Source organism: Ursus arctos, unplaced genomic scaffold (genome assembly GCF_023065955.2).
Source record: "Ursus arctos isolate Adak ecotype North America unplaced genomic scaffold, UrsArc2.0 scaffold_9, whole genome shotgun sequence".
Lineage (NCBI taxonomy): Eukaryota > Metazoa > Chordata > Mammalia > Carnivora > Ursidae > Ursus > Ursus arctos.
The window spans coordinates 40,454,199-40,477,026 of NW_026623111.1; the positions used below are offsets into that span (position 1 = coordinate 40,454,199).

The window sequence follows — 22,828 nt, forward strand, 5'->3', positions numbered from 1 at the left end:
ATTAACTAACGGAATAACTAGGTCTTACATTCCATTCCAGGTTACTTAACAGAATCATTTTCATTTTTTATCAACTGTACTTTTAAAAATTAAGAAATGGTGGTACAGCAGGGTTATTTTTACCTTGCCTTTTCCTAAAAGGATTTAAGATTTGTCAGCCAGTTGTCTCCGTCTTCTTCGTTGTAATCTTTTTGTTTCTTGACTTACGACATCCAGCTAACGTTGTTCTCCTCTTCTACCCTCACTGTTTTTTCTTGCAGATCATTTGGCTAGGTGCTCTTTCCTGTTCACTCTTGACAACATAATTCATTCTAAGGGCTTCTGATACCACTTTCTGCTTAGATCTCTTGATCATTCATTTTAAAAATGCTATGCATTGTACTAGGTTTAGGGGTACAGTAAACTAAACGTAAGTTTGCCATTACCAAATTTATGGACCAGTGAGGAATAGCCAGGTGACAGAAGAAGGTGTCATGGGAGCATAGTGGAGGGGTCCCCCACTCCAGAAGGGGAAGGGGTAAAGAGGTAGATGATGTGATTTGAGGTTCAGATCATGTCCAGAGATATGCGGGTGAGAGAGAACCTGGTAGGCTTTATGAACTGAAAGGTGGTGTGGCTGGAGTGTAGAGCTTGCATGATGAATGTTTTAAGATGAGAAAGGAGATTATACAGGGTGTTGTAGCTGTCCTATTTAGATTTTCAGCTTTATTCAGAACGCTCTGAGGAGCCATTTCGTTCTATGCTGAGCTGTGAAATTGCTAGACTTGATTTGGAAAAGGTCCATTCTGGCTGCTTACTTTGAGGAAATTATGGATTTATAGGGTGGGTAGAAAGATAGGACTAACAGAAATGCTCGATTTGGGGAACAAGAAGCTGTTGGAGTAATCCAGGGGGAGAAATGATGGTGTTTTGTATTCAGGTAGTACCACTGGGGATGGAGAACACTGAATGGCTCCAAAAGCATTTACACCCCAGAAGTTCTAAATCTTGGTGGTAGCTCAAGTACCAGTTGTATGCTTCCATTTCCCTTCTAGGCATCTATCTCAGGGTGTGGTACTGTTCTTCAGACCCACATTGTTCCAACTAGATATATGCCATTCATTCACATCAAAAGGTGATCTGTTGCCTTCGGTGATTATACAGCCTTTTAATATTTGGCTGGTTGGTTATTCATCATTGCTGGGCTTCCAGGAAGTCCTGCTCCTTGGGTTGGAATCTTGCTTTTCCCTCTCATCATTTATGTGACTTTCATAGGTCTTCAGCTATTAAATAGCATAAATCTTCTGCATAAGGTTGGGGTTCAGTGAGACTACATTAAAATACCGTAGTCCTGCTATTTAATAAACACTCAAATATTAGCTGTTATTTTTATGATTTCCCCCACCATCTCCAATAAGCTCCAAATTCTCTCCCTTTTCTGCGCTCTGAGGTAGGGTAGCATGATTGTTACAGCATAGGCCCTGCCGTTAGCCTGGGGGTAGATTCTGGGTGTGTATTATCCTGGTAACTTGGGATAAGTTAACCGAAATCATTTTCCCTCTCTGCAAAATAAAGTTTGAACCTTAAGTGCTTAGCACAGTGAAATGTAATATGTAAGTGCCTGTAATATGTAAGTACGCATTAATTGTTAAATTATTTAAATTTTTATTTTTACCTTTTTTATTGCACTTGTCATTTTCTGCTATGGCCTAAGGTTCCTTGTGTATTTGTTTGAATACACATGAACAAATAGCCCATATCAGAAAGAGTAAGACTTCATTCCTAAGATGACCTACACAATTTCCTTGTAGAAGATTTCATTTTTTTAAATATTGACTAAGCATTTAGTTTTTTCTCAAAGTAATATATGCAAATTTTTAATAAGCAAGAGTTTTTTGCTCACTCTTTACCAACCCCAACTGTCTCAAAGAGGAGCATTTTTCTTAATGAAGGAATTCTTTAGTAATAACAATTATAAAGCATATTGCAAGAATTAATGAGAAGAAAGTTAGGAATTTTCTTCATCCTAATCAAACAAAACCTTGGAATGAAGGTGATGGACGTTAAGGAGGGCACGTGGTATAATGAGCACTGCGTACTACATAAGACTCATGAATCACCTCTGCCTCTGAAACCAATAATACATTATATGTTAATTAATTGAATTTAAATAAAAAATAGTTCTTTTATGCTGAAAAAAGAATTAGGTCAACACAATTTCTACTATATATAAGGAATATTTTAAGTACCATGAATCTGCTTATATAGGGATTTTTTTTAACATCTCTTGAATAATCAAAGTTAATTATTCCCACCACAAAAGAGAAGTAATAATTATGTGACTTGATAGAGATGCTATGACTATCACCACAATGGCAATTGTATTATAATAATAATTATAATTTACAAATAACGAACATGTTGCATGCCTTAAATTTCCACAATATTATGTGTCAAATATATTTCAGTTAAAAAAATTGAATTCAATTTTTAAAAATTTTGGGGGCGCCTGGGTGGCTCAGTAGGTTAAGCATCTGCCTTCAGCTCAGGTCGTGATCCCAGGGTCCTGGGATTAAGTGCCACATCGGGCTCCCTGCTCAGCGGAGAGCCTGCTTCTCCCTCCCGCTCCCACTCCCCTGCTTGTGCATGTGCGAGTGAGCTCTCTCTGTCAAATAAATAAAGAAAATCTTAAAAAAAATTTTTTTTAAAGAAAAAAAAGGTTATAAATACATCTTCCTCTTTGTTGGTAATTCTGTTTTACCTTTGTTAATTTATTTTAGAACTTTGTAATTTATCCTCAAACACTATGAAGTAATTGTAGATGGAAACACTGATTTTTCTTGATGTGCATATTAAGATTGTTATAAAGTAAGACCTAGTTGAAAAGTAGTCTTTGTAGAAATATCAAAGAACTGCAGAGACAAGCGTTTCTTTATGGTTTTTAGTTCTTCCGATGGTCTGCATGGCATTTATACATAAGCTTATCACCCTGTTCCTTGCTTTATATGACTGTGGATACCATCTGTTCTCCTCCTCGTCTAATAGATGTGTATTTTCTCACTTACCTTCACTACCCCTTTTTTTTTTTTCCCCACCAGTGAAATTATATCACTTTTTTTGTTCTTTTTTTATATACATGCCCTTGGTTTCATGTACTATATCTATTACTGTGCAAATTTCCAAGCCTTCACCTCTTCTTACCCCTCTGCCTTCCAGCTTCGGTGAACCATACTTCTCCTTAGAAACATTTATATTCGGGGCACCTGGGTGGCTCAGTTGGTTAAGCATCTGACTCTTGGTTTTGACTTAGGTCATGATCTCAGGGTCCTGAGATCGATCCCCACATCAGGCTCTGCAATCAGCTCCAAGTCTACTTGTCTCTCTCCCTCTGCTCCTCCCCCCCCCGCCCCACTCACTCTCTCTCTCTCGTAATTAAATAAATTTCTAGAGAAAAAAGAAACGTTTATATTCTGTCCTATAACCAAAACTCTGTGCCCAGTTAAATTTTTTATTCTAAAAGCTAAACAACAAGCTATATTTCCATTGTTGTGACCATGTAAATATTGTATACCATAGAGATAATTCTAGTACTCGAATCCTGGAAAGGAAAAGGTTCCTATGGCAAATAAATTGAAAATACTATTTTTTTCTTGTACTTCATCAACCATGTAAAGTCATATTACATTTTAATTGGGTTCATATCTGGACTATGACCTTATCAAGTTTTTTTCCCCAAAAATGTTTTCACATTTTGTTTTTCATGTGTTAAGCCATCTGGAATTCATTTTTGCCTGTGTTGTAAAGTAAAGATGTAATTGTCACAGTGTCATCTGTTGAATAGTCTGTTCTTTCTGAGGGATCTACAGTGCCCTGTCCGTTCATGAACAGGTTTCCGAGTATGCCTGAATCTGACTCTTGGCTTCCTAGACTGTTCATTTGTTGAACTTTCCTTGTGCTAATGCCACACGATTTTAATTATGAATTTTATAGTAAATCTAATATCTGCAAAGTCTGTCTACTTAGTCGGCTTCAGAAGTATTCTTGGGCCATTGTTCTTACATATCCATTCTAAAATCAACTTTGGAAGTTCCATGAAAAGCTGTTTTGAGATTTTGATTAATAACTAACATTCATATTATGCTTACTTTAGACAAAACACTGTTAACTCATGTGGTCTTGACAGCCTTATAAAGTAGGCATACTGTTACTATTCCCAATTTATGGACGAGGTAATTGAAGAACAGCCCAATTCAGTGGTCTTCCCAGTATCACACAGGAAGTGGCAGAATGAGGAGTTGAAACCATGCAGCCTGGCTGCAGAGCCCTTGCGCTAATGAAATCATATTGGAATTACATTGATGCTTAGATCAGTTTGTGTGGAAATCCTCTCTTACAGCATTGAGTCCATCTATGAACAAGGACTCTCTTCAGTTATGGAGATGTTCTTTAATATATTTCTATTAAGTGCTATAATTATCTCCAAGCACTTCTTGCATATCTTTGGTTAGATTTTATCATGGGTATCTAATGTTTTTGTTGCTGTTTTAAGTGATATATTCACTTGAACTTCCTGTTCTATTTGTATTTACTTGTATTTGGAAGTAGGATTGGTTTTTGTTTTATTTGTACGTATATATGCTAATCAAAAAAACTTTTTTCTTCACATTTTACTACTAGGCTTTTGCTGTTTGGTTTTTGATGGAGTCCTATATCAGATCAAAGAAAGTTTCCAAGAGCTTTTAATCGTGAATGGATATTGAGTTTTATCAAATGCTTTTCTGAGATAGTCATATTGTTTTTCCTCTCTAATCTGTGAATGTGACAAACTTCTAAGTTTTTCTAACATTAAGCCCCTGTTTATTTGCTGAGATAAACCTAACATGGTCATGATTCATTATCTTTTAAAAAAAAAAATAAGCACTGATTTATTTAGGATTTTGACGTCTACCTTCATATGTAAGATTAGCTTATGCTTTTTCTTTATTTGTACTGTCTTTAACTGGTTTTGGTATTCAAGTTGTATGAGCCACATGGAATAAGTTAGGGAATAATCTTTTTTTTTTTATTCTTTGAAGGTTTTATAATAATTAGAATGGTCTGTACTTTAAAATTAGTAAAAAGTCACCTGTAAAAACCATCTAGTCTCTTGGGAAGGTTTTAAATTACTGATGAGTGTCTTTCATAGTTAGGGGAGTAGTCAAGATTTCTTTTCATTCTGAGTCACTTCTTGGTAAGTTATTGATTGATTATATGGAATTAGTCCATTTCAGCTAAGTTTTAAAATGCATTGGTATAAAGTGTATTTTCTGTATTCTTTCATCTCTGCAGCATCTGTAGTTACGGTTTCTTTTTGGTTCTGATTGTTTATGTGGCCTCTTTCTTTCTTAATCTTGCAGAATATTATTGTTTTATTTGTCTGATCTTCAAAAACCACCTTTCAGCTTTTTTTAATTTTATGGTTCTTTTCTGTTTACTTCCACTTTTATCTTCATTATCTCCTTTCTGTTGGATTATTCTGTTTGTGTCTAAGTTCTTCAGTTTTGGAAACTTTAGCTCATTAATTTTCCATCTTTTCTAATGTAGTGTTTTTTAAGATTAAATTTCTCTCCAGAACAGTTAGCATCCCTACACTTTTGATATATTTTTATGTTTATTCCTAAATGATTTAAAATTTATTGGTTTTTTTTTTACCCCTGATTTTTCAGAAATGTATCTTTAATTTGAAATATATGGAGATTATGGTGTCTGTTATACTTATTGTATAAAAGTACATAATATATTTTTATAAGTGTTTCATACGTGCTTGAGAAGAATGATTATTAACTGTTATGGGCAGTATTCTATGTTATGTCCATTAAGTCAACCCTGTTCAGGTAGGTTCAGTGGTTCAAGTGGCAATAATTGGGAGTATGTTAATCCTCCATTATCATGGTGGTTTTTTCTATTTCTACCTATATTCATGTTAGTTTTTACTCTCTAAAAGTTAAAGCTTGTGTTGCTAGCCACCTGGAAGTTTGGTTTGTTCTGTCTGCGTGGTGAGCTGCATCTTCCATTCCCTGTCCTCATCCCTTCTGTCCCAGGTAACCTTTTGGTGTGAGTCTGCTTTGTCATTAATCAAGCTTCTCCTGTGGACTTGGTGGGATTGGTATTTTCCTGTTCCTCCCTTCCTTTTACTTTCAGTCATTCTGTGTGTTTATATGTCTCTTGTATTCAGAATATAGTTAGAGGGTTTTTTGTTGTTGCTGTTTAGAGTTTAAAAGTACAAATCAACAAACTCTATCATTTAACTGGCGAATTCAGTCTCTTGAATTATTGTGATGATTGAACTAATGAAACTTGTCTCCTCTAACCCCTATCTTTTCCAAGTCTTTTTGAACTGACTGAGTTTTTCAGGTGATTTTTTTAAATTCTGTTTTTCCTTAAATTGTTTTGAAATGATAACATTTTGTTTCTATTATTTTAGTGGTTACTCTTGGAATATATTATGTATATCTCATAGAAGTTCTTTTGGTCAAGTCTGTTAAAACTTTTGCTCATGTTTTAATCTATGAATGCCTTTGTTTTATTTTTATTCTTTAGATTTAATATTGTTGAGTACACATTTCTAGGTTGGCCATTACTTTCTCTCAATACTTTCAAGATGTCTGGTTTATGTTTTTGGTTGAAAAGTTTGTGATGTATCTAATTCTGGTTTCTGTTCATCTTCACAAATGAAGAGTCTTTATATATTAGGTCTTTAAGATTTGCTTTTGGATATTACCACAAACTGTAGATATTCACTGTATGTTATTTCTCTTTTCTATTTATAAAATATGTTTCGGTTACAATCTAATGAAGCATTTTTGGTGGGAGTTTTGTCCTTTTCAGTAGGTTTGTTTTGTTTTGTGTGTTTGTTTTTTTTTTAAGTGCTTTACTTGTTTTTAATTGTTTTCTTTAGTTGCCTTTCCCCACCTTCCTGGTTCTGCTCCTTCGTGGCCTAGTCTTGTGGATACCAGCAAGCAGTGGGACTATTATTCAAGAAGAGAGAAAGATCGAGATAGAGACAGAGACAGAGACCGGGAACGAGACCGTGATCGGGACAGAGAAAGAGAACGCACCAGAGAGAGAGAGCGGGAGCGTGATCACAGTCCTACACCAAGTGTTTTTAACAGGTTTGTTGAGTGTGCGGGAATTTGTACACATGTGTTTCATATGCACAGAGTATATTTGGTGCAAGGATGGAAAATACAATTCACCTGGGAAAGGATTACTTTAAGAGTAGTTGGGAGATAACCATTTTATTTTTTTATTTTTAAAAAAGTTTTACTGAGATAATGCCATCCTAAATAAAATCTCAGGAGGTAACCATTTTAAAAGTGTCATGGCTTATTTAATTCATAGAGGCTTTCCATTTTGTAAAGCGGCAGTCTTCAATTTGTTTACTTCTTCCTTAAAAGAATTTGAAAATATTTTTATCTTTCCATCTGAAGTTTTTCGTCTTAAGTTTAAATAGTTGGCAATAGAGATATAATTTCCCGTGTATTATAAACATTACCATTTTAAAATAAAATCATCACTCTTTTAAACATACCAGTGGGTTAAGAACATAATAGTGACTTGCTAAACAACATCATCCATTTTTTAAAATGCGTATAACAGGCTCTCTTTTAACAGTCAGAAATCGTACATTTCTCTGTGCTTGAATTCTTATTTCTGAGCCATTTACCCCAAAGAATGTTTTTCTACTGTAAAATATTTTTATTCTTAAATAAGTTTTTTTTTAGTTGTCATTCTATCTTTCCTGAGCGTATCTATATAAGTTTAAATGTGTAAAAAAAATTTGTGAACGTAAGATTATTTTTAAAATTTTTTTCCTGATTTTAATTATTACTTATAATTATATATAAAGATAATGCAACTTCTGAAAATAATTTAGTGAACTACATCCCTTAATGTTACAGAGAACCTTCCGTCTATCCCCAATTAATATATGTATCCATGAGTGAATATTACTATTGTTAGGAAAAAACAGACTTTACCATTAATTACATTTCTTCTAAAAAAATATATATATAGCAGTGTAAATACTGAGAAACCTTGTTCACATAAAATACTTAAATGAGGATTGATGAAATTTTGGTGTGGCTCTGTCATTTAATTATTTGAGCACCTTTAGATTCAGTGATATGCCAAAATTACGTAGTTGACTATCATCAGAATTATTTTTAAGGATCTGTTGAGCCCTATCAGCCATGACTCAACTTTTTTGAAAGCAGAGAATTGGAAACCTCCTGATCTGTAAAAGTATTTGTTAACTCGGTATAACTGCTTCCTAGGGCCGCCGTAACAAAGTACCACAGACTGGCAGCCTGGAGCAGCAGATGTTTACTCTCTGCAGTTCTGCAGGCTAGAAGTCTGATGTCAGGGTGTCAGCAGAGTTAGTTCATTTTCATAGGCTCTGACAGATAATCTGTCCCCTGCCGTTCTTGTAGCTTCTCATGGTTGTTAGCAGTCCTTGGTGTTCCTTGGTTCACAGATGCATCACCCTTGTCTGTGTTGGTCTTCATATTGCGTCTTCACTTCTGTGTCTGTCCAAATTTTTCTGTCTATAAGGATGTCAGTCATTAGGGTGCAGCCAAATCCAGTATGATCTCCTCCTTAATTACAGCTGCAAAGACCCTGTGTCCAAAATAAAGTTACATTCACAGGTATAGGGGTTAGGACTTGAACATGTCTTTTGTTGGGGGATACAGTTCAACCCAGTACATTCAGGAATTAAAATCTAGTTTTCTCTGTTTCATGGAAGAACACCAGAAGGCCTTTACCAAGACTTAACAAAAGACTTCTAACTTGTTACTGTTTCTTTTAGATGCATCTTATTTAACTGAATACGCTCGAAAAGGATTGTTAATTTTAGTACATCTTTGCAAAAAGTCCTTAGAAAAATGAAACGTCTTTATATGTGTTTTTATTTTCACGAGTTGCAGTTTTTCCCCCATTCCATTTATGGAAAATAGCTACCATATAACTTAGTTGGTAAAAGACAGCCCTGGTCAAGCCTGATAGCCAAATCACACTCCATTTTTATCAGAGAAGACTGACTTTATTATTCTGCTCGCTTAAATGAAGATAAGGTGCTGCCCCTCAACACTTTGATTTGCTTTCCTTCAAAGGGACTTGTGTGGGGTTTTTTGTTTTCTTTTTGTTTGTTTGTTTTAACTAGGTCAAAGAAATTGTTGGGACTTCCACTACACTACTTAAAATACGTCTGAAGATAGAACGTCCCAGAGTACAGAATTCTTCCATTTCTTACTCCATAGTTTATCTCTGAGAGAAAAATGTATAGGATAGGAAGACCTAAAGCCTTATAGAAGCTTTATTGTTCCTTGAATAAATTAGATCTGACATTAATATTTTAAATTAGACATTTTTAGTACCATGATGGTTTTTACACCCTGAGTCAATGAATCATAGTAAACTTGGTGAAGGAATGCCTTGTGTAAAGGGCTAGGAAGTTGATGATGAGAGAAGAGGTTGGCTGGAGAAGTGGCATGATGTTTTACCTGCTGGTGTATCATTAAGCAGTTTAGATTTAAGAAAGAATAAATATGGAAGTTGTAGATCTGGAAGTTAATTCCCTAAAACTTTTTGTGCCACTGGAAAGAATTCATACACTGCTGTGGTACTGGCACACACCGCTGGCCTAGACAATAATTCAGAGTTCTTATGATCCACAAGTCCCAGGTCACTACACCCTCCTGCATTTTTTTTTTAAAGGTTTATTTATTTTAGAGCGAGAGAGCATGAGCAGGAGGGACAGAGGGAGGGAGAACCCAAGCGGACTCCACGCCGAGCCTGCACCTTCCTACATGTTAACCCCAGTTCTCTCTCAAGCCAGTATGCCCCATGTTTTAGTTGTGCTCAGCTGGTTGCACTTCTGAAAATTCCTTATCGTTTCATACTTCCTTGTTCATATTGTTCTTCTCCTCTCTGCTTCACAGACTTCATTCTTCAGGGTCCAGCTCATGTCTGTCTGCTGTGAGCTCTTCTGAACCCAAAAGAAAGTTGAATTATTTCCTTCACATGCTCCCTTGTATCATCTTTAAAGCATGTGTTTCTTAGCAAGCCTGTGCAAGGGCATTGACCACCATGTCCCGTTCTGTATTCTTAGCACTTTGTACAGTAATGCCTGGCATGCAGTGAATAAGATGACTTACTTATACATTGCAGGGGAGGAAGATGAATATAGTAGAGAAGAAACAGTTTTGAAAGTTATTGAATAAAACTGTTAGCTAGGCAGGTTTTGAAATTAATAAAAATCAACCTTTATGACTGTCAAAGCAATAATTTTGGCGTCTCGTTAACATATCAGTCTTGGTACCATCACAATATAAAATGAAATGCATCAAAGAGATCTTTTTTTATACCAGCTATTTTAATGGATGAGATATAAGGCACATACAGACAGTTTTCTGATTTTGCTAGATGAGATGAATAATGTATCAGTTCAGGATATGAGCATATACTTGATTCAGGCAGCTTTTGTTTTGTTAGATGTGATCTTGCAATTATAGACTACTTAATCCAAAAAGGTCTTTAGGGATTATCTAATCTAAATTTTGACTTGGCAGATGAGAAAATGGACACGAAGAGAAATGAAGATGGTAGTAGAGAGCCATTCTGTCTACTGAAAATGTAGTTGAGATATTACTTAAAATCTTTTCTTTCTAGTCTTGAAATTAGGTAGTTTAAAAATTGTTACTTTTCATTTTCTTTATTACTCTATGCAGTTTATTTCTTATGGGTGAGGGGAGGCAATTCGTTCATTCATGTAACTGACGTTTTCTGATCCTTGTTATGTACCGGGTACAGAGTTGTGTGCTAAGGATACAGAAATATTCATATGCAATTATTACCGATTTAAGCATATAATATTATCAAGGTGCCTAGGAGTGGTAGTAGTTTGAAACTACCTAAAAAAAAAAAAGTACCATAAGAAACAATAGGATTAATGTTTTTCCTTCCTATAGCTGCTAATAATGACTTATACATTGTAGGCACCTGATAAGATTTTATTGACTATAAATAAGTAACGGTATGATAGATACATAAGTGTGTATGTGTATTGTTAATTTTGGATATTATGTGTGGTAGGATATGTGCTGATAACTTCAGCCACATAGTGCAGGATCCTGTTAAATTCAGGAGCATTACTTTCAGAAAGTTGAATTGTTTCTAATGTAGTTCAAGTGGATATATTTGAGATAGCACTGCTATTTCTAGAATGTACGTGTTCACAAGTTAAGGTGCTGAATGTAAACTTGATAGGAAAGAAGACTAAAATGAATTGCTTTGCTAGGGTTCATAAATTTTCTTCACATAAATAATATAACGTTTGTAGAATATTTGAGGCTGAATACTGATTGTTCAGCTGCAAACACAAGTGCTACTCAATTTTTATGGAAACTACAAGTGTTAGTGATTAAACCATATTTGATTTTCAGATTGCTAAGCTGTAGGGCATCAGGAATCAATGTTTACCTAAATCTAAAAGTGCAAGGCCTGGTAGGCAAAAGGTAGAGGAATTTTCTGTTGTTCTGAATTACCCCAGGAATAGTGTCCTCTGGGAAATCCCAGTGAACTATAATGGCCATTTTTTCCTAAAGACTGACATTTTGCAATATGGCATATAGTACGTGTTGTGTTACAAATTACAGGGTCATTGTTTTGAAAATCATAGACCTGTATCAACATCTGGTTTTTAGGCCGCTTAAGTGTGGGCCAGAAAGAAGGCTGGTCATTGTAGGGTGTTTGAAATGAGCTGTAATGATTCCCAGGCCCAGAGAAACCTTTGTGCTGCAGCTGCTATCAGAGAAGGCAATGGAAGGATGGGTCTTCATATGTTCTGTGAATGAGGCCAAACGAATCTTCTATCATCACCTCTCTAGTATGGTTATCATCATATGGCTGTCTTAAAAGAATCTTAGAGGACTCACAGCTAACAAGAATTGGTGTTAGGGTGAGAGGAGAAGGAGGGTTACAAATGACAAATTGAGATAATAACCTTAGTTATTGTTATGTAATTCCAACTTGTAAATCCATTACAAAGAGGGCCTCTTTTTCTTAAAGGATACTATTCAGGATATTGTCATGGTAATTCTACTTCAGAAACATTATTACAGAGTCAGTCACCTTTACAAAAAGGTTCTGCTTCTAAAAACAATTTAGCTTTCAGTTGACTGAAGATGAGGAGCCTGCATGTTAGCTGCCACTTTTTGAGGGCCCACTGTTGTGCTAAGTGCCTTATAAATGTTACTGCCAATTCTCCGACAACCTTGAAAATGATTGTTGCTAGTTTACAGGTGAGAAAGCGGAGGTTCAGAAAGGTTAAGTAATTTACCCCAGGTCACACATTTAGTCGTCACTAGCGGAATCAGGATGTGATCCCCAGTCTACTCTGCCCTGCCAACACACTGCATTTCAGGTGATATGCTTCCAGTGTCCAAATGCAAAAGTATGTATTTATGGTTAGAAAAATGTGTATATACACAGCTAAACACACACATGTATGTGTGTGTATGTATATGTAGGCATACTGTAAAATTTGTAGAATGTATATTTCAGGCAATAAGAACTTGGTCAGCAATAATTGTTAGGTGTAGCACTGCTGAATCATTACTTTTGGTGGGAGACCATAATTAAGCTTTTTCTTTTATATGGCTTATACTTTCACCCATATGCCTTAACAGCTTGATGTTAAGCAAATTAATGATGTGTATTAGACATTTCTAGAAACCAAAGCCCTTTAGTACATAGTGCTCTAAAAGAAGATATTTATTTTAAGGGAGTTACTGATAATAGGTTATAGAAGGTGTTGACTTCTGTGCTGAACCAAAAAAGGCTTGGATTGAGATAAAGATGGAGAGAATATAAGTGAAGAGACACAAAACAAGGACAAGTCTAGGGAGGTGAAAAAAAAGAATAACTAACTCTAGTCCTCTCCAAAATCAGGAAATAGAGGTGCAGCCTAGGTATGCACTTGCTGCTGTCAGCCGTGTGAATCCCCCCATCCCCAGCCGCACACACGTACCTGTAGTATTAAGTAATTGGGATGTCAGACTGTAGTATGTCCACAGGTAGTGTTCTGCCTGCATTTTGTGTGGACATTGATGTCCCTCTGTTAATGTTGCCACCTCTTCATGCCATGTACTCTTTATGTAATTGGAAAACTTAAGAACCTTTATCTACTTTCCACTATATAGCCATTGTGAACCAAATATTTTTATTTATAAAAACTTGGGCACACAAAGATTCTAAAAGAATTTTGGTTGGAAATCTAAGATATACAAAAATGCTTTTAATTTTCAAAGGAACAAAAGAAAATGAAGCTGATTAAAACTTAAATCTGTTACAGCTCCCAATTCTTGAAGGAAAAAAAATTGTTACATAAAACTTCTACTCAGTCACAACTGTGAAAGCACAAAATTGGACCTTAAAGATTGTTTTATATTAGATGTAGTACTAATTTGGGAATGGCATTGTTTTCCTCTCCAAATATTTTGCACCTATTCTGTATAAGATGCCAATAAGAACAACATGGAGGCTTCTGGTTTGGACTCGGATCACATCTCTCATAGTTGGAAGTCGTCAGAATTAACAGTCCAGTTGTCATGAAAGGTTTTATTCCAATTTCAGTGACGAAGAACGTTACAGATACAGGGAGTATGCAGAAAGAGGCTACGAGCGCCACAGAGCAAGTCGAGAGAAAGAAGAACGACACAGAGAAAGACGACACAGAGAGAAAGAGGAAACCAGACACAAGTCATCTCGAAGGTTTGCTCTTTTATACTGAATCCCTCTGAAACTGAGATAAATTGATTTGACCTCAAAGTAAAAACATTTCCAAATAACTAGTAGAGCGTATGTGTTCCTAATTGGAAGATTAAGAATAATGTGTTGAAATAGTTGGTTCCTTATAGGCTCAACAAAGATTTTTAAATCTAACAAGACTGCATTTAGTACTCAGACTTCTTACATTATCTTGTTGGGAGAGGGGTTTGTTTAAATATTAGTATTACTGGTTCATATGCTAAAGAAAAATCAGGGCCCCATAGTCAAATAAATGGTATGCCTATTTTTTGTTTGCCTAAAAATCAACCCTAGAAAGTATTTTCTGTTTCTAGTGCTTCAGTTTCTAATTTGTAGTTCTTCAGAATAAAGTCTGTGGGCTCTGAGAAGCTAGGATAATATCAGTGAAGAAGGTGAGACTGTAATGTAGATACTATCTCCGTGTAAAAGTCACATGAAAAACTGGTTACTCCTCAAAATGTGTTTGAGAAAAAGAATGGATTACTTCTAACCCAGTATTATATTGAGAATTCACCTAGACACAGTGGGTTGATTTTTGTCACTACGTGTATACTTAAACATTAAGAACAAACTTTTTTTTCTTCAGTAATAGTAGACGTCGCCATGAAAGTGAAGAAGGAGACAGTCACAGGAGACACAAGCACAAAAAATCTAAGAGAAGCAAAGAAGGAAAAGAAGCTGGCAGTGAGCCTGCCCCTGAACAGGAGAGCACCGAAGCTGCACCTGCCGAATAGGCAGGGCTCTGGCCTTTTGTGTGTATTAGGGCCAGAAATGTACCATAAATCTTGTTATTTTTCTGGATAATGTTTAAGAAATTTACCTTTAATCTTGTTCTGTTAGTATGAAAAGTTAACTTTTTTCTCAAATAAAAGAGTGAATTTTTCATGTTAAGTTAAAACTCTTTGTCTTGTAATATTTAAAAAAAATATTTAAAAAAATAAAAACAGCAACGACTTTATATCCAAGAACGTAATGTGATGAGTCACTCAGCAGGGAATTTTAAAGAGCTATGTATCTGATTGATATAGGTCAAGGTTCCACCTTGACCCTAGTTTTCTTGAGTTAATCAAATACCAGTCTCAAGAGGTTGCACTGCAAAAGGCACCTCTGAGTCTTGAAATTAAAAGTAGTCTTTTGTCACAGTACTGCTGTGGCACTCTGGCTTAGCATAGTAAAGAACTTTGCTATCACAACTTTTTGATAGGATTTCAGCGTTCTCAATTTGGGTTCATGGCATAACTAGGCAACTTTTGTATCCTAATAATAAGTAAAATCTAAAGGCGTTTGGCTGGTGTCTGTGAAATAACTTACTTGCCCTGAGGGTAGTTTCTGTAGCAGGCACACGGACAAACCCTCATCACTGTGACACGGATTTGAATGGCCTCATGGCTGTCTGCGAGCGGGGGTCAAGCTAACCGGTTTGGCTTTCTTGATGCTTTTTCCAAAGCTCATAGGTTGAGCAGCATGTGGAGTTTTGATACCGTTACTAGCTAATTGTGAATGAAAAGACAAGAGCTTTAGATTAGTCATTTCCTGGTAAATCTAAGAATACAAATTTATAATTCTGTGAGCATTTTTAGGGATAAGCCTTAGGATGTATTTGTTGGTAACAACACGGTGTTGAAAGAATTACTAGGATCCTTTAAATAGTGATAATAGAAATGAATTTAATATCACATACTAAAAGGCAACTATAATTTGAAAAATATTTCTCATTTGATGAACATTTTTCAGCCGTGCACTTTAAAAAAACGATTTACAGCCAGATTTTAAAATGCCCATAATATACCCTTTACAGACCTCAGCATATACCAAATTTTTAATTGTAGGATTTGAATTAAGTGGGGCATACAAATGATCTCAGCCATTTGAGAGCTTTTTAATGAATAGAAAAATATAAACTTAAAGTTGTGGAGTAATGAGAAATCCTCCACACTGAATAAAAACTATTAGGATTTATGTTTTGAGAATTACATTTTCTGAGGTGTAATTGGCTTTCAATAGATCATACTTTTCCTGACAGTTTACATTTTTACAGTGTATATCCTTTAAATAAAAAAATTGACAAGATAAATACATTGTTTCAACATAGTTTTCTGTTTTCCTATGACCCATCATTGATCCTATAAAAAAGTGCCGGGCCAAGAAACAATAGTAAGAGTTATCTTTCCTTTAAGTTCTTTCAGCATCCTTGCCAAGCAAGCGTGTATCATTCCTGATGTGCTTCTACCATTGACAGCCAGAAGAATATCACCACATCTAAAAAACAAACACATGATTAACATTTTGGCCCGTAGCTGAAGTCAATGCAAGTGTATTTGGTGGTCCTAGTTTTTGCTTCATCTGTCAATTTTAATTACATAAAATTCTAATTAAGAATACCTAATATTAAGGCTCCCCCTGCCCCCACTTAAATTCTGCAAACTCTCCAGTCGGCTTCTGTTAGAATGGACGCTAAAAGCATAAGAAGTCGCTGTACGGGACCAAGGAATTCTTAGAAATTGAATGCTATGTAAATATTTTTCTTGCCAATAAAACAAGGAATATAGTACATGCATTATTTCTAATGGGGCCAAGCCTTTGCATATATAAAACAATATTGGTAATAAGTAGTCATTATTACCTAATTCTTCCATCATTGTATGCTGGTGTTCCTTCAACAATGGACTTAATAAAAAAAGGTTTGTTCCCATTATATTCTTCGTAACCTCCTACAATGCAGAAGCCCAGACTTCCAGCTGTGTTTCTTCGTAATACAACATCTTTACAGTTATACAGATACCTGAAATAGAATGTGTAAGCAGTAAATCTGCACAGTTAGGTTGAACTCTTAATGAATAATTATTATGATTCATCTCCCATTCCCTTTATTGACATTTTTTCAGGCTAAATAGCATTGGATGGGTTTCACTCAAAATTGTCACAGCCCAGTGACCTTTGGGCTATTAGCGGCTTTTTCTAGTTGAATTGTTTTCCACTGCTACACACCCTTTAAAAAATATTATGTTTATATTAAACAGATTGGATAGACCTAAATCCTTACTGATGAACCAAATTCAAGCATACTTAGCAATATCCAACTTTTATTTAGTTGTGAATATAATTTTAATGAAGGCAAAAACCCTTTAAATGAGTAATCTCAGTGGGGAAAAAAAAAAAAAGAAAAAGAAACCTAACCCTAATAATGAATACATTTGCCAAAGTTTAGACTTTTGAAAAATACCATTTTAAATGTAGTTCTACATGTTTGGTAGGTTACAGAGAAGCATGCAGGAATACAGTGAATGGAAACTGAGGTACATTTAAAGATTGTGAGAATGATTCGTAATGGAGAAAAAGAATAGTAAACTGAATAGGAAAATACAGAAGGAATGGGAGGAGAGGCCACAGGTCTTCTGTAAGTGAGTAGAATCCTCACCTAAAATAGAAGATTAGATGGAAGAAATTCTTAATATTCAGTGGCAGCTGGAGCAGGAAACATAAGGTGCAGGCCAAGTGTAAGCTGTGTTACAGTTGTCACAGTGTTGTCAGGAACTGGATTGGACTAAAATCCCCCAGTACAGGAACTGGTTTGAAAGAAAATTAGCATTTTTCATATTGGTAAAAATCAAAATAATGATTGTTCTGTTTATAAGCTGTACCTTAAAATATTAACTGCTTTTTGAAAAACCAATAAAACGTCTCTTGTGAAAGGTTTTGTTAAGTGATGAAGCTGGTTGTTACATTTCTTACCAGACTCGCTAATCTGTGTAATGTGACTTTTCGTTGTGTTGCCGATTCCAACTTGAAACAAGCTTTGGCTTTGTTTGGGGGGTAACTTTAGAATGTAGGGGTAAAATTCAGTTCGTTTTGTATCTGTTGTCACATAATTTACAATAATCTCTTCCACTGATAGCTGAAAAATGATTTTCATTAAATAAAACAACTATATTTTGATTGTAACATTCATCATCTGTATTTCACAGACTTGATGTCAATAGTGAGTTCCTCCTGTAGGAGCCGTTGTAGGTCAGATAGCACATTTACGTAATGGCTCATTCACTGCTCATATGCAAAGCAGGTAATTGGCAGTTCTCCAAATACCAGAGCATTACATTCCTTCCTGTGCCAAAAATTTGAGGGAAAGCACAGGAAGAATCCGGTGATTCTTACCCAAGGTCATGAGCAAATAGCTATCTTAACACTTCCCAGCTATGATTCCTTAAAACATTTCAACAGGTACATAGAGCAATACTTGAAACAAGTATTCTTACTCCTTTGACCACTGGGTTTTTTTTCATTAAGTTATCACCTTGGACCTTACATTGATTCTTATTATTTCATGTGGACAAGCTGTAAACCTCAGCATCTAAAATTTATGCTCTAGTATAAAGTTTTCAACGTAACATTAAGTCACAAATTGTGTCTATTTTCCTAGATTCTTGTTTTGATATTGGAGAGAAAACATCTACTCAGATCATCTTTCAGCAGACGTTTACTGAGTGTACCCTACTCTGGGCACTTGGGAGATCAGTGGACAGAACAGACAAAAACCCCGTCCTCTGTGCCAGGCATTCAAGCAGATGCCGGCGTGACTAGTAGGCTTTTCACTAAGTACTTTCCTTCCTCTGTGTGGAGTATTTCAACTTCATTGTAGCAGCAAGAACTCAGGATGTTAAACCCTTTCAAAGTCAGTTGGAACCGATGAGTACTGGGCATTTGTTTCTCAAGCTGAATTACTTCACTCCCCGTTGGGAAATGTGGAACCTGGCCTTGATCAATGATGTTGAGGATTTACCGTTGAAATATTAAGTGACTGTAAATTCTATGAGCTTTTTTCCTATTCTGAACTCATTCTCTAAATTTAGGCCTCATTGAAAAAGAGTTGGCATTGTTTAAAGAATAGCAAGGAGTTTAGTAATTTTTCCCAATGAGAAAATTATGGTTACTTCAAAAAAATCAACTCCATGTTAGGGACTACGGTGAAGTCTTGGGATCTCAAGAAGCTGTATATTTTTGTTTCACTGGTTGTCTTCTCAGTCTCCTTTAAGGATCCCCCTTTTCTCAGAGGACCTCAAAACTTCACTGAGCCTCTATACTACCAAAGTGTGGTTCTCGAAGTATGTGCCTTTCAGGGAGTTTAAAGGCCAAAAAATACTTTTATCAGAATAGTGAGACTATTTGCCTTTAAAAAAAAAAACATTTTCTAATAAGCATTTAAGCTCAGAGGACACATGATAGGTGATCTGACTGAATGCAGAAGTAGATGTGAGAGTCCAGTTATCTTTTGTTCAAGCCAAACATTAAAGAGGTTTGTAAAAAAAAAAAAAAAAAAAAAAATGATGCCACTCTTCTAATTCACTCCAACATCTTTTCTGGGTTCCCAAAGCACACTCTGCCTGCACAATAGTAATACATCTTAACTCATTTCTCCTCTATTGTACTAGTCCAGATGACAGCATGTTTTGAAAGACTTCCAGATGTGGAATTTGGGCCTGAAAGTCAACAGAAAATAAAGCAGAAGGTCTTCAGTGATTTCTGCATCCCCCTTCAGCTGAATCTGATCATTGGGAGAGCGTAGACACAGCATCTGGAGCTGCTGCCCCGGTCCCTCCTGGCCCACAAGGCACCACTGGTAAGGGTGAGATGTATATGCATTGTCCTGCATCACCCGCTTTCACTCTCTCTGCTATTGCTTATATCAGACACCCACTGGTTCGGAACAGGCAACTGCCGGGTCAGTGTATGAACATTTTCTTTGTGATTATTCATTCTGTGTGTTGGACTGTACCTGAGGGCATGATTACAATGTCCTAGAAAAGGTTTGCCTGTTTCTAGACCTGCTGGCATATCATTTTTCTTCATTGGTAGAGAACCTTAGGTAACTGTCTGGATCATACTTGAGGGCAAATAGGTTTCCTCAAAATCAGTGAAATTGTAAGGGGAAAATGGTTTTGAGTAAATGTATAACTTGGAGGGAAATGCCCTTGTGAATTTTTTAAAAAATATCTATTTTCAGCTTGAGTCTGTAGCAGTTCAGACAAATAACTTGCTGAGGTTGACAAATAGCCTGAAATTCTTAGGGCATCAATCATGGCAAATGACTTGAGACGTTTAAGCCAATGGTATTGCATCAGTTGGGGAGAAGCTGGGGTCTTTGAAGCTCTCTGCAGGCAAGATTAGAGATGTGAAGAGATACCCCATCCATAAAAATTGTAGCAGTGTTATGACTAGAGGCTCGTATCCTGAAACTAGCGGAGAGCCTGATAAAGGAATATAATGGAGTACTAAAGACATCTGAAAAATGCCAGGATGGACAGACTTCTAGTTTCTAAATGTCAGAGTGAAGATTATGTTTCCCCTTCTGTGTTTTTTTTTTTTTTTTAAGATTTTATTTACTTACTTGACAGAGAGAGAGCCAGCAAGAGAGGGAACACAAGCAGGGGGAGTGGGAGAGGAAGAAGCAGGCTCCTAGCGGAGGAGCCTGATGTGGGGCTCGATCCCAGAAGGCCGGGATCACGCCCTGAGCCGAAGGCAGACGCTTAACCGCTGTGCCACCCAGGCGACCCTCCCCTTCTGCTTTTAAACATTACCATAACGGCAGCTAGGAGACTTGGAAACGGAAATGCAAACTCCAGCTGAAATAAAACTGGGTCACTACAGACGAGGGAGAACTAACCGCCGAAGGCAGTGAAAGGGGGAAGACGAAGAGAGGGTGCCCGCAGCTGGGGCCGACTCTGACGGGCAAAACACCCCTCCACAGCAGAACACCAGGAACAGGCAGGCTGGCTGCTCGCAGAGCTTCCCTGAGCCCAGACTGACAGAGAGGAAGGGCACGCGGGAGGCCTTGAGAAAACAGACCGATAACCCGACCGTCCAGGGAGTAGCCTGGGTGGAAGGGAGAGACGCAGGCTGCTGCTCTTGGTTTGAGAAGTGAAGCACCACAGCCCGGTGTCATCAAAAGGCTCTTCTACCACTTGGAAGGTGGCCCTGGTTCCTTCCCCTCATGAACCTCCAGCCCATAGCGGCTCCAGGAAAAATTTACCTAGCTCAAGGATTACAAAAGCACTAGCATGCAGACACACAGGACAACAGAAAAGAGGGAAAGTAACGGTAAAAACAGTAACACAGAAACCAGTCACCCGAAAAATGCTGCCACAGAAACGAAATGCTACTATAGAAAATGAAATTTGTAACCAACATTACTGTGAATTTAAAATATTCCTGAAACAATCCTTCTATAAACAAGAGATCCACGCAGAGACATAAGATTTCCAGGAAGACGTGAGACGAGAGAAGAAATGAGCTGACAGAGGAAAGACATGGAAGGGAAGAATAAAACCACCACCGAAATGAAAGCAGAAGCTGGAAAGGATAAGCTACAGGAAGGAATATGACGGGCAGAACATAAGAAGCAAAGGGAACACCAGGAAATGGACACAGTTGAAAGGATTCAAAAGAAAATGCAAGATGTGAAACATAAAAGATAAATACATATCTGGACTCCCTAGAAGAACCCAAAAAAACCAGTTATTTCGAAAATCAGGTGGAAAGGACAGGCCACGCACACAGAAGAAGAGATGAGGTGGGCCTCCCGCTTGCCCACACCACCGCTCAGTGCTCGCTAACAGTGATGCGAAGTCTACCCAGTCCAGAAGAGTGTGATCCGATAATTTTCTATCCAGGCAGCCTGTCCCCTGCCGGGCAGACGCTCTGTGATTTCTGTAACCCGCTCTGTGGCGAGCGGACAGCACACTAGTGCAGTGGCTACAAGTGTTCGCTGCTCATAGGAACTCGTTCAGTAATTACGGTTACCTGTGTACAACAGAATTCTAGCAGCCAAGGAGGAGAACGACACAGCTGGGTATGTACTCGTGCGAAATGACACCCAAAGTATATTCTTAAGATTAAAAAAAAAAAAAAATCATGGTACACAATAGTGTGCGTGCTGCCACTGTGTGTGTTTGTGTACATAGATACCTAGACCAGGGGCCAGCAAACTGCAGCCCAGTCCATCGCCCGTCTTGGTGACCCAACAGCCAAGTCTGTTCACGTGCATACTGTCAATGGCTACATTCATGCTACGGCAGCAGAACTGAGTCTCTGCAACACAGAGTGTGACCCTCAAACCCTCAACGCCGGCCCTTTACAGAGAAAGTTTGCCACCCCGACACAGACCTTCCCTGCAAAAACGCACGAGGAATTGGTAACAGTGCTCGCCTCTGCTGAGTGGTTCTGGGAGGATAGATCTGAGGGCACCCCTCTCCCCGGTGGTGCCTCGGGATTCTACTGGGATTATATTACTGCGAGGAGACGAGGGGCCGAAGGAAACTGAAGACTGGTGTTGTCAGGGTGACTGAAGACCAGTGTTGTCTGCGCTGGCATCATTTCACACTTTCTGTCTACTGATTTCAGAGGAAATGAACCCAGTCCAGGCTATCCTTCTGGCCAGAGCAGAGAATTGCCGCCGAAGGCCAAGTGACAAAAAGTGGAGGGAGAGAAAGCCATTCACGTGGTTGTATTTGGAGTTAAAAGCATCTCATATTTGTCCTGTCTTACATGAATGCACAGTGAGGAACTCTGAATACATGACGAATAGCCTTCAAGCGCACACACACACGTGTGCGCACACACACACACAGGCACACAAATATGACCTACTTTCATAGATTCCAGTTTCAGAAAGATTTTTTTAAAAAATTTTAAAGTAGCACTCTTCTTCCACTCAGTCTTGGTTCTAAAATGCTTGAAGGTTTTCAAACAGCCTCAATGCTTAATTTTCAACTGTTTAAAAATACACTTACTTTAAAAATAATTTATCAACTAGGAAAGGCTCAAAAAGGAATCTAGGTCAGTGTATTCGAGACAGGGATGTTTTTTAAAACCTCGTTCAAAAAAAACCAGACCATCCTATCTCCACCCTCAAGAAAAATGCACTAAAACCAACATCCTACTTTCATTCATTTAATCCTACGGCACTTCATCTTCAGTGACTCCAATATTTAACAAGAAGTCATGCATT

General features: G+C 37.2%; 2 protein-coding genes across 35 annotated transcripts in view; one reads left to right on the forward strand and one right to left on the reverse strand.

Moving 5' to 3' along the window:
- The window catches only part of FIP1L1 (factor interacting with PAPOLA and CPSF1), a 75,745-nt gene extending 59,844 nt beyond the window's left edge, over nt 1–15,901 (forward strand). For all 30 annotated transcript variants that reach the window (XM_026508890.4, XM_026508892.4, XM_044387735.3 and 27 more), the window contains 3 exons: nt 6,917–7,130; nt 13,654–13,791; nt 14,414–15,901. In XM_026508890.4, the coding sequence (XP_026364675.1) occupies nt 6,917–7,130; nt 13,654–13,791; nt 14,414–14,561 (500 nt within the window). In that variant the 3' untranslated portion in view covers nt 14,562–15,901. The remainder of the gene's footprint in view (nt 1–6,916; nt 7,131–13,653; nt 13,792–14,413) is intronic.
- The window catches only part of LNX1 (ligand of numb-protein X 1), a 199,771-nt gene continuing 192,417 nt past the window's right edge, over nt 15,475–22,828 (reverse strand). For all 5 annotated transcript variants that reach the window (XM_057309693.1, XM_026508887.4, XM_044387733.3 and 2 more), the window contains 2 exons: nt 16,451–16,609; nt 15,475–16,086 (listed from right to left, as the gene is read on the reverse strand). In XM_057309693.1, the coding sequence (XP_057165676.1) occupies nt 15,951–16,086; nt 16,451–16,609 (295 nt within the window). In that variant the 3' untranslated portion in view covers nt 15,475–15,950. The remainder of the gene's footprint in view (nt 16,087–16,450; nt 16,610–22,828) is intronic.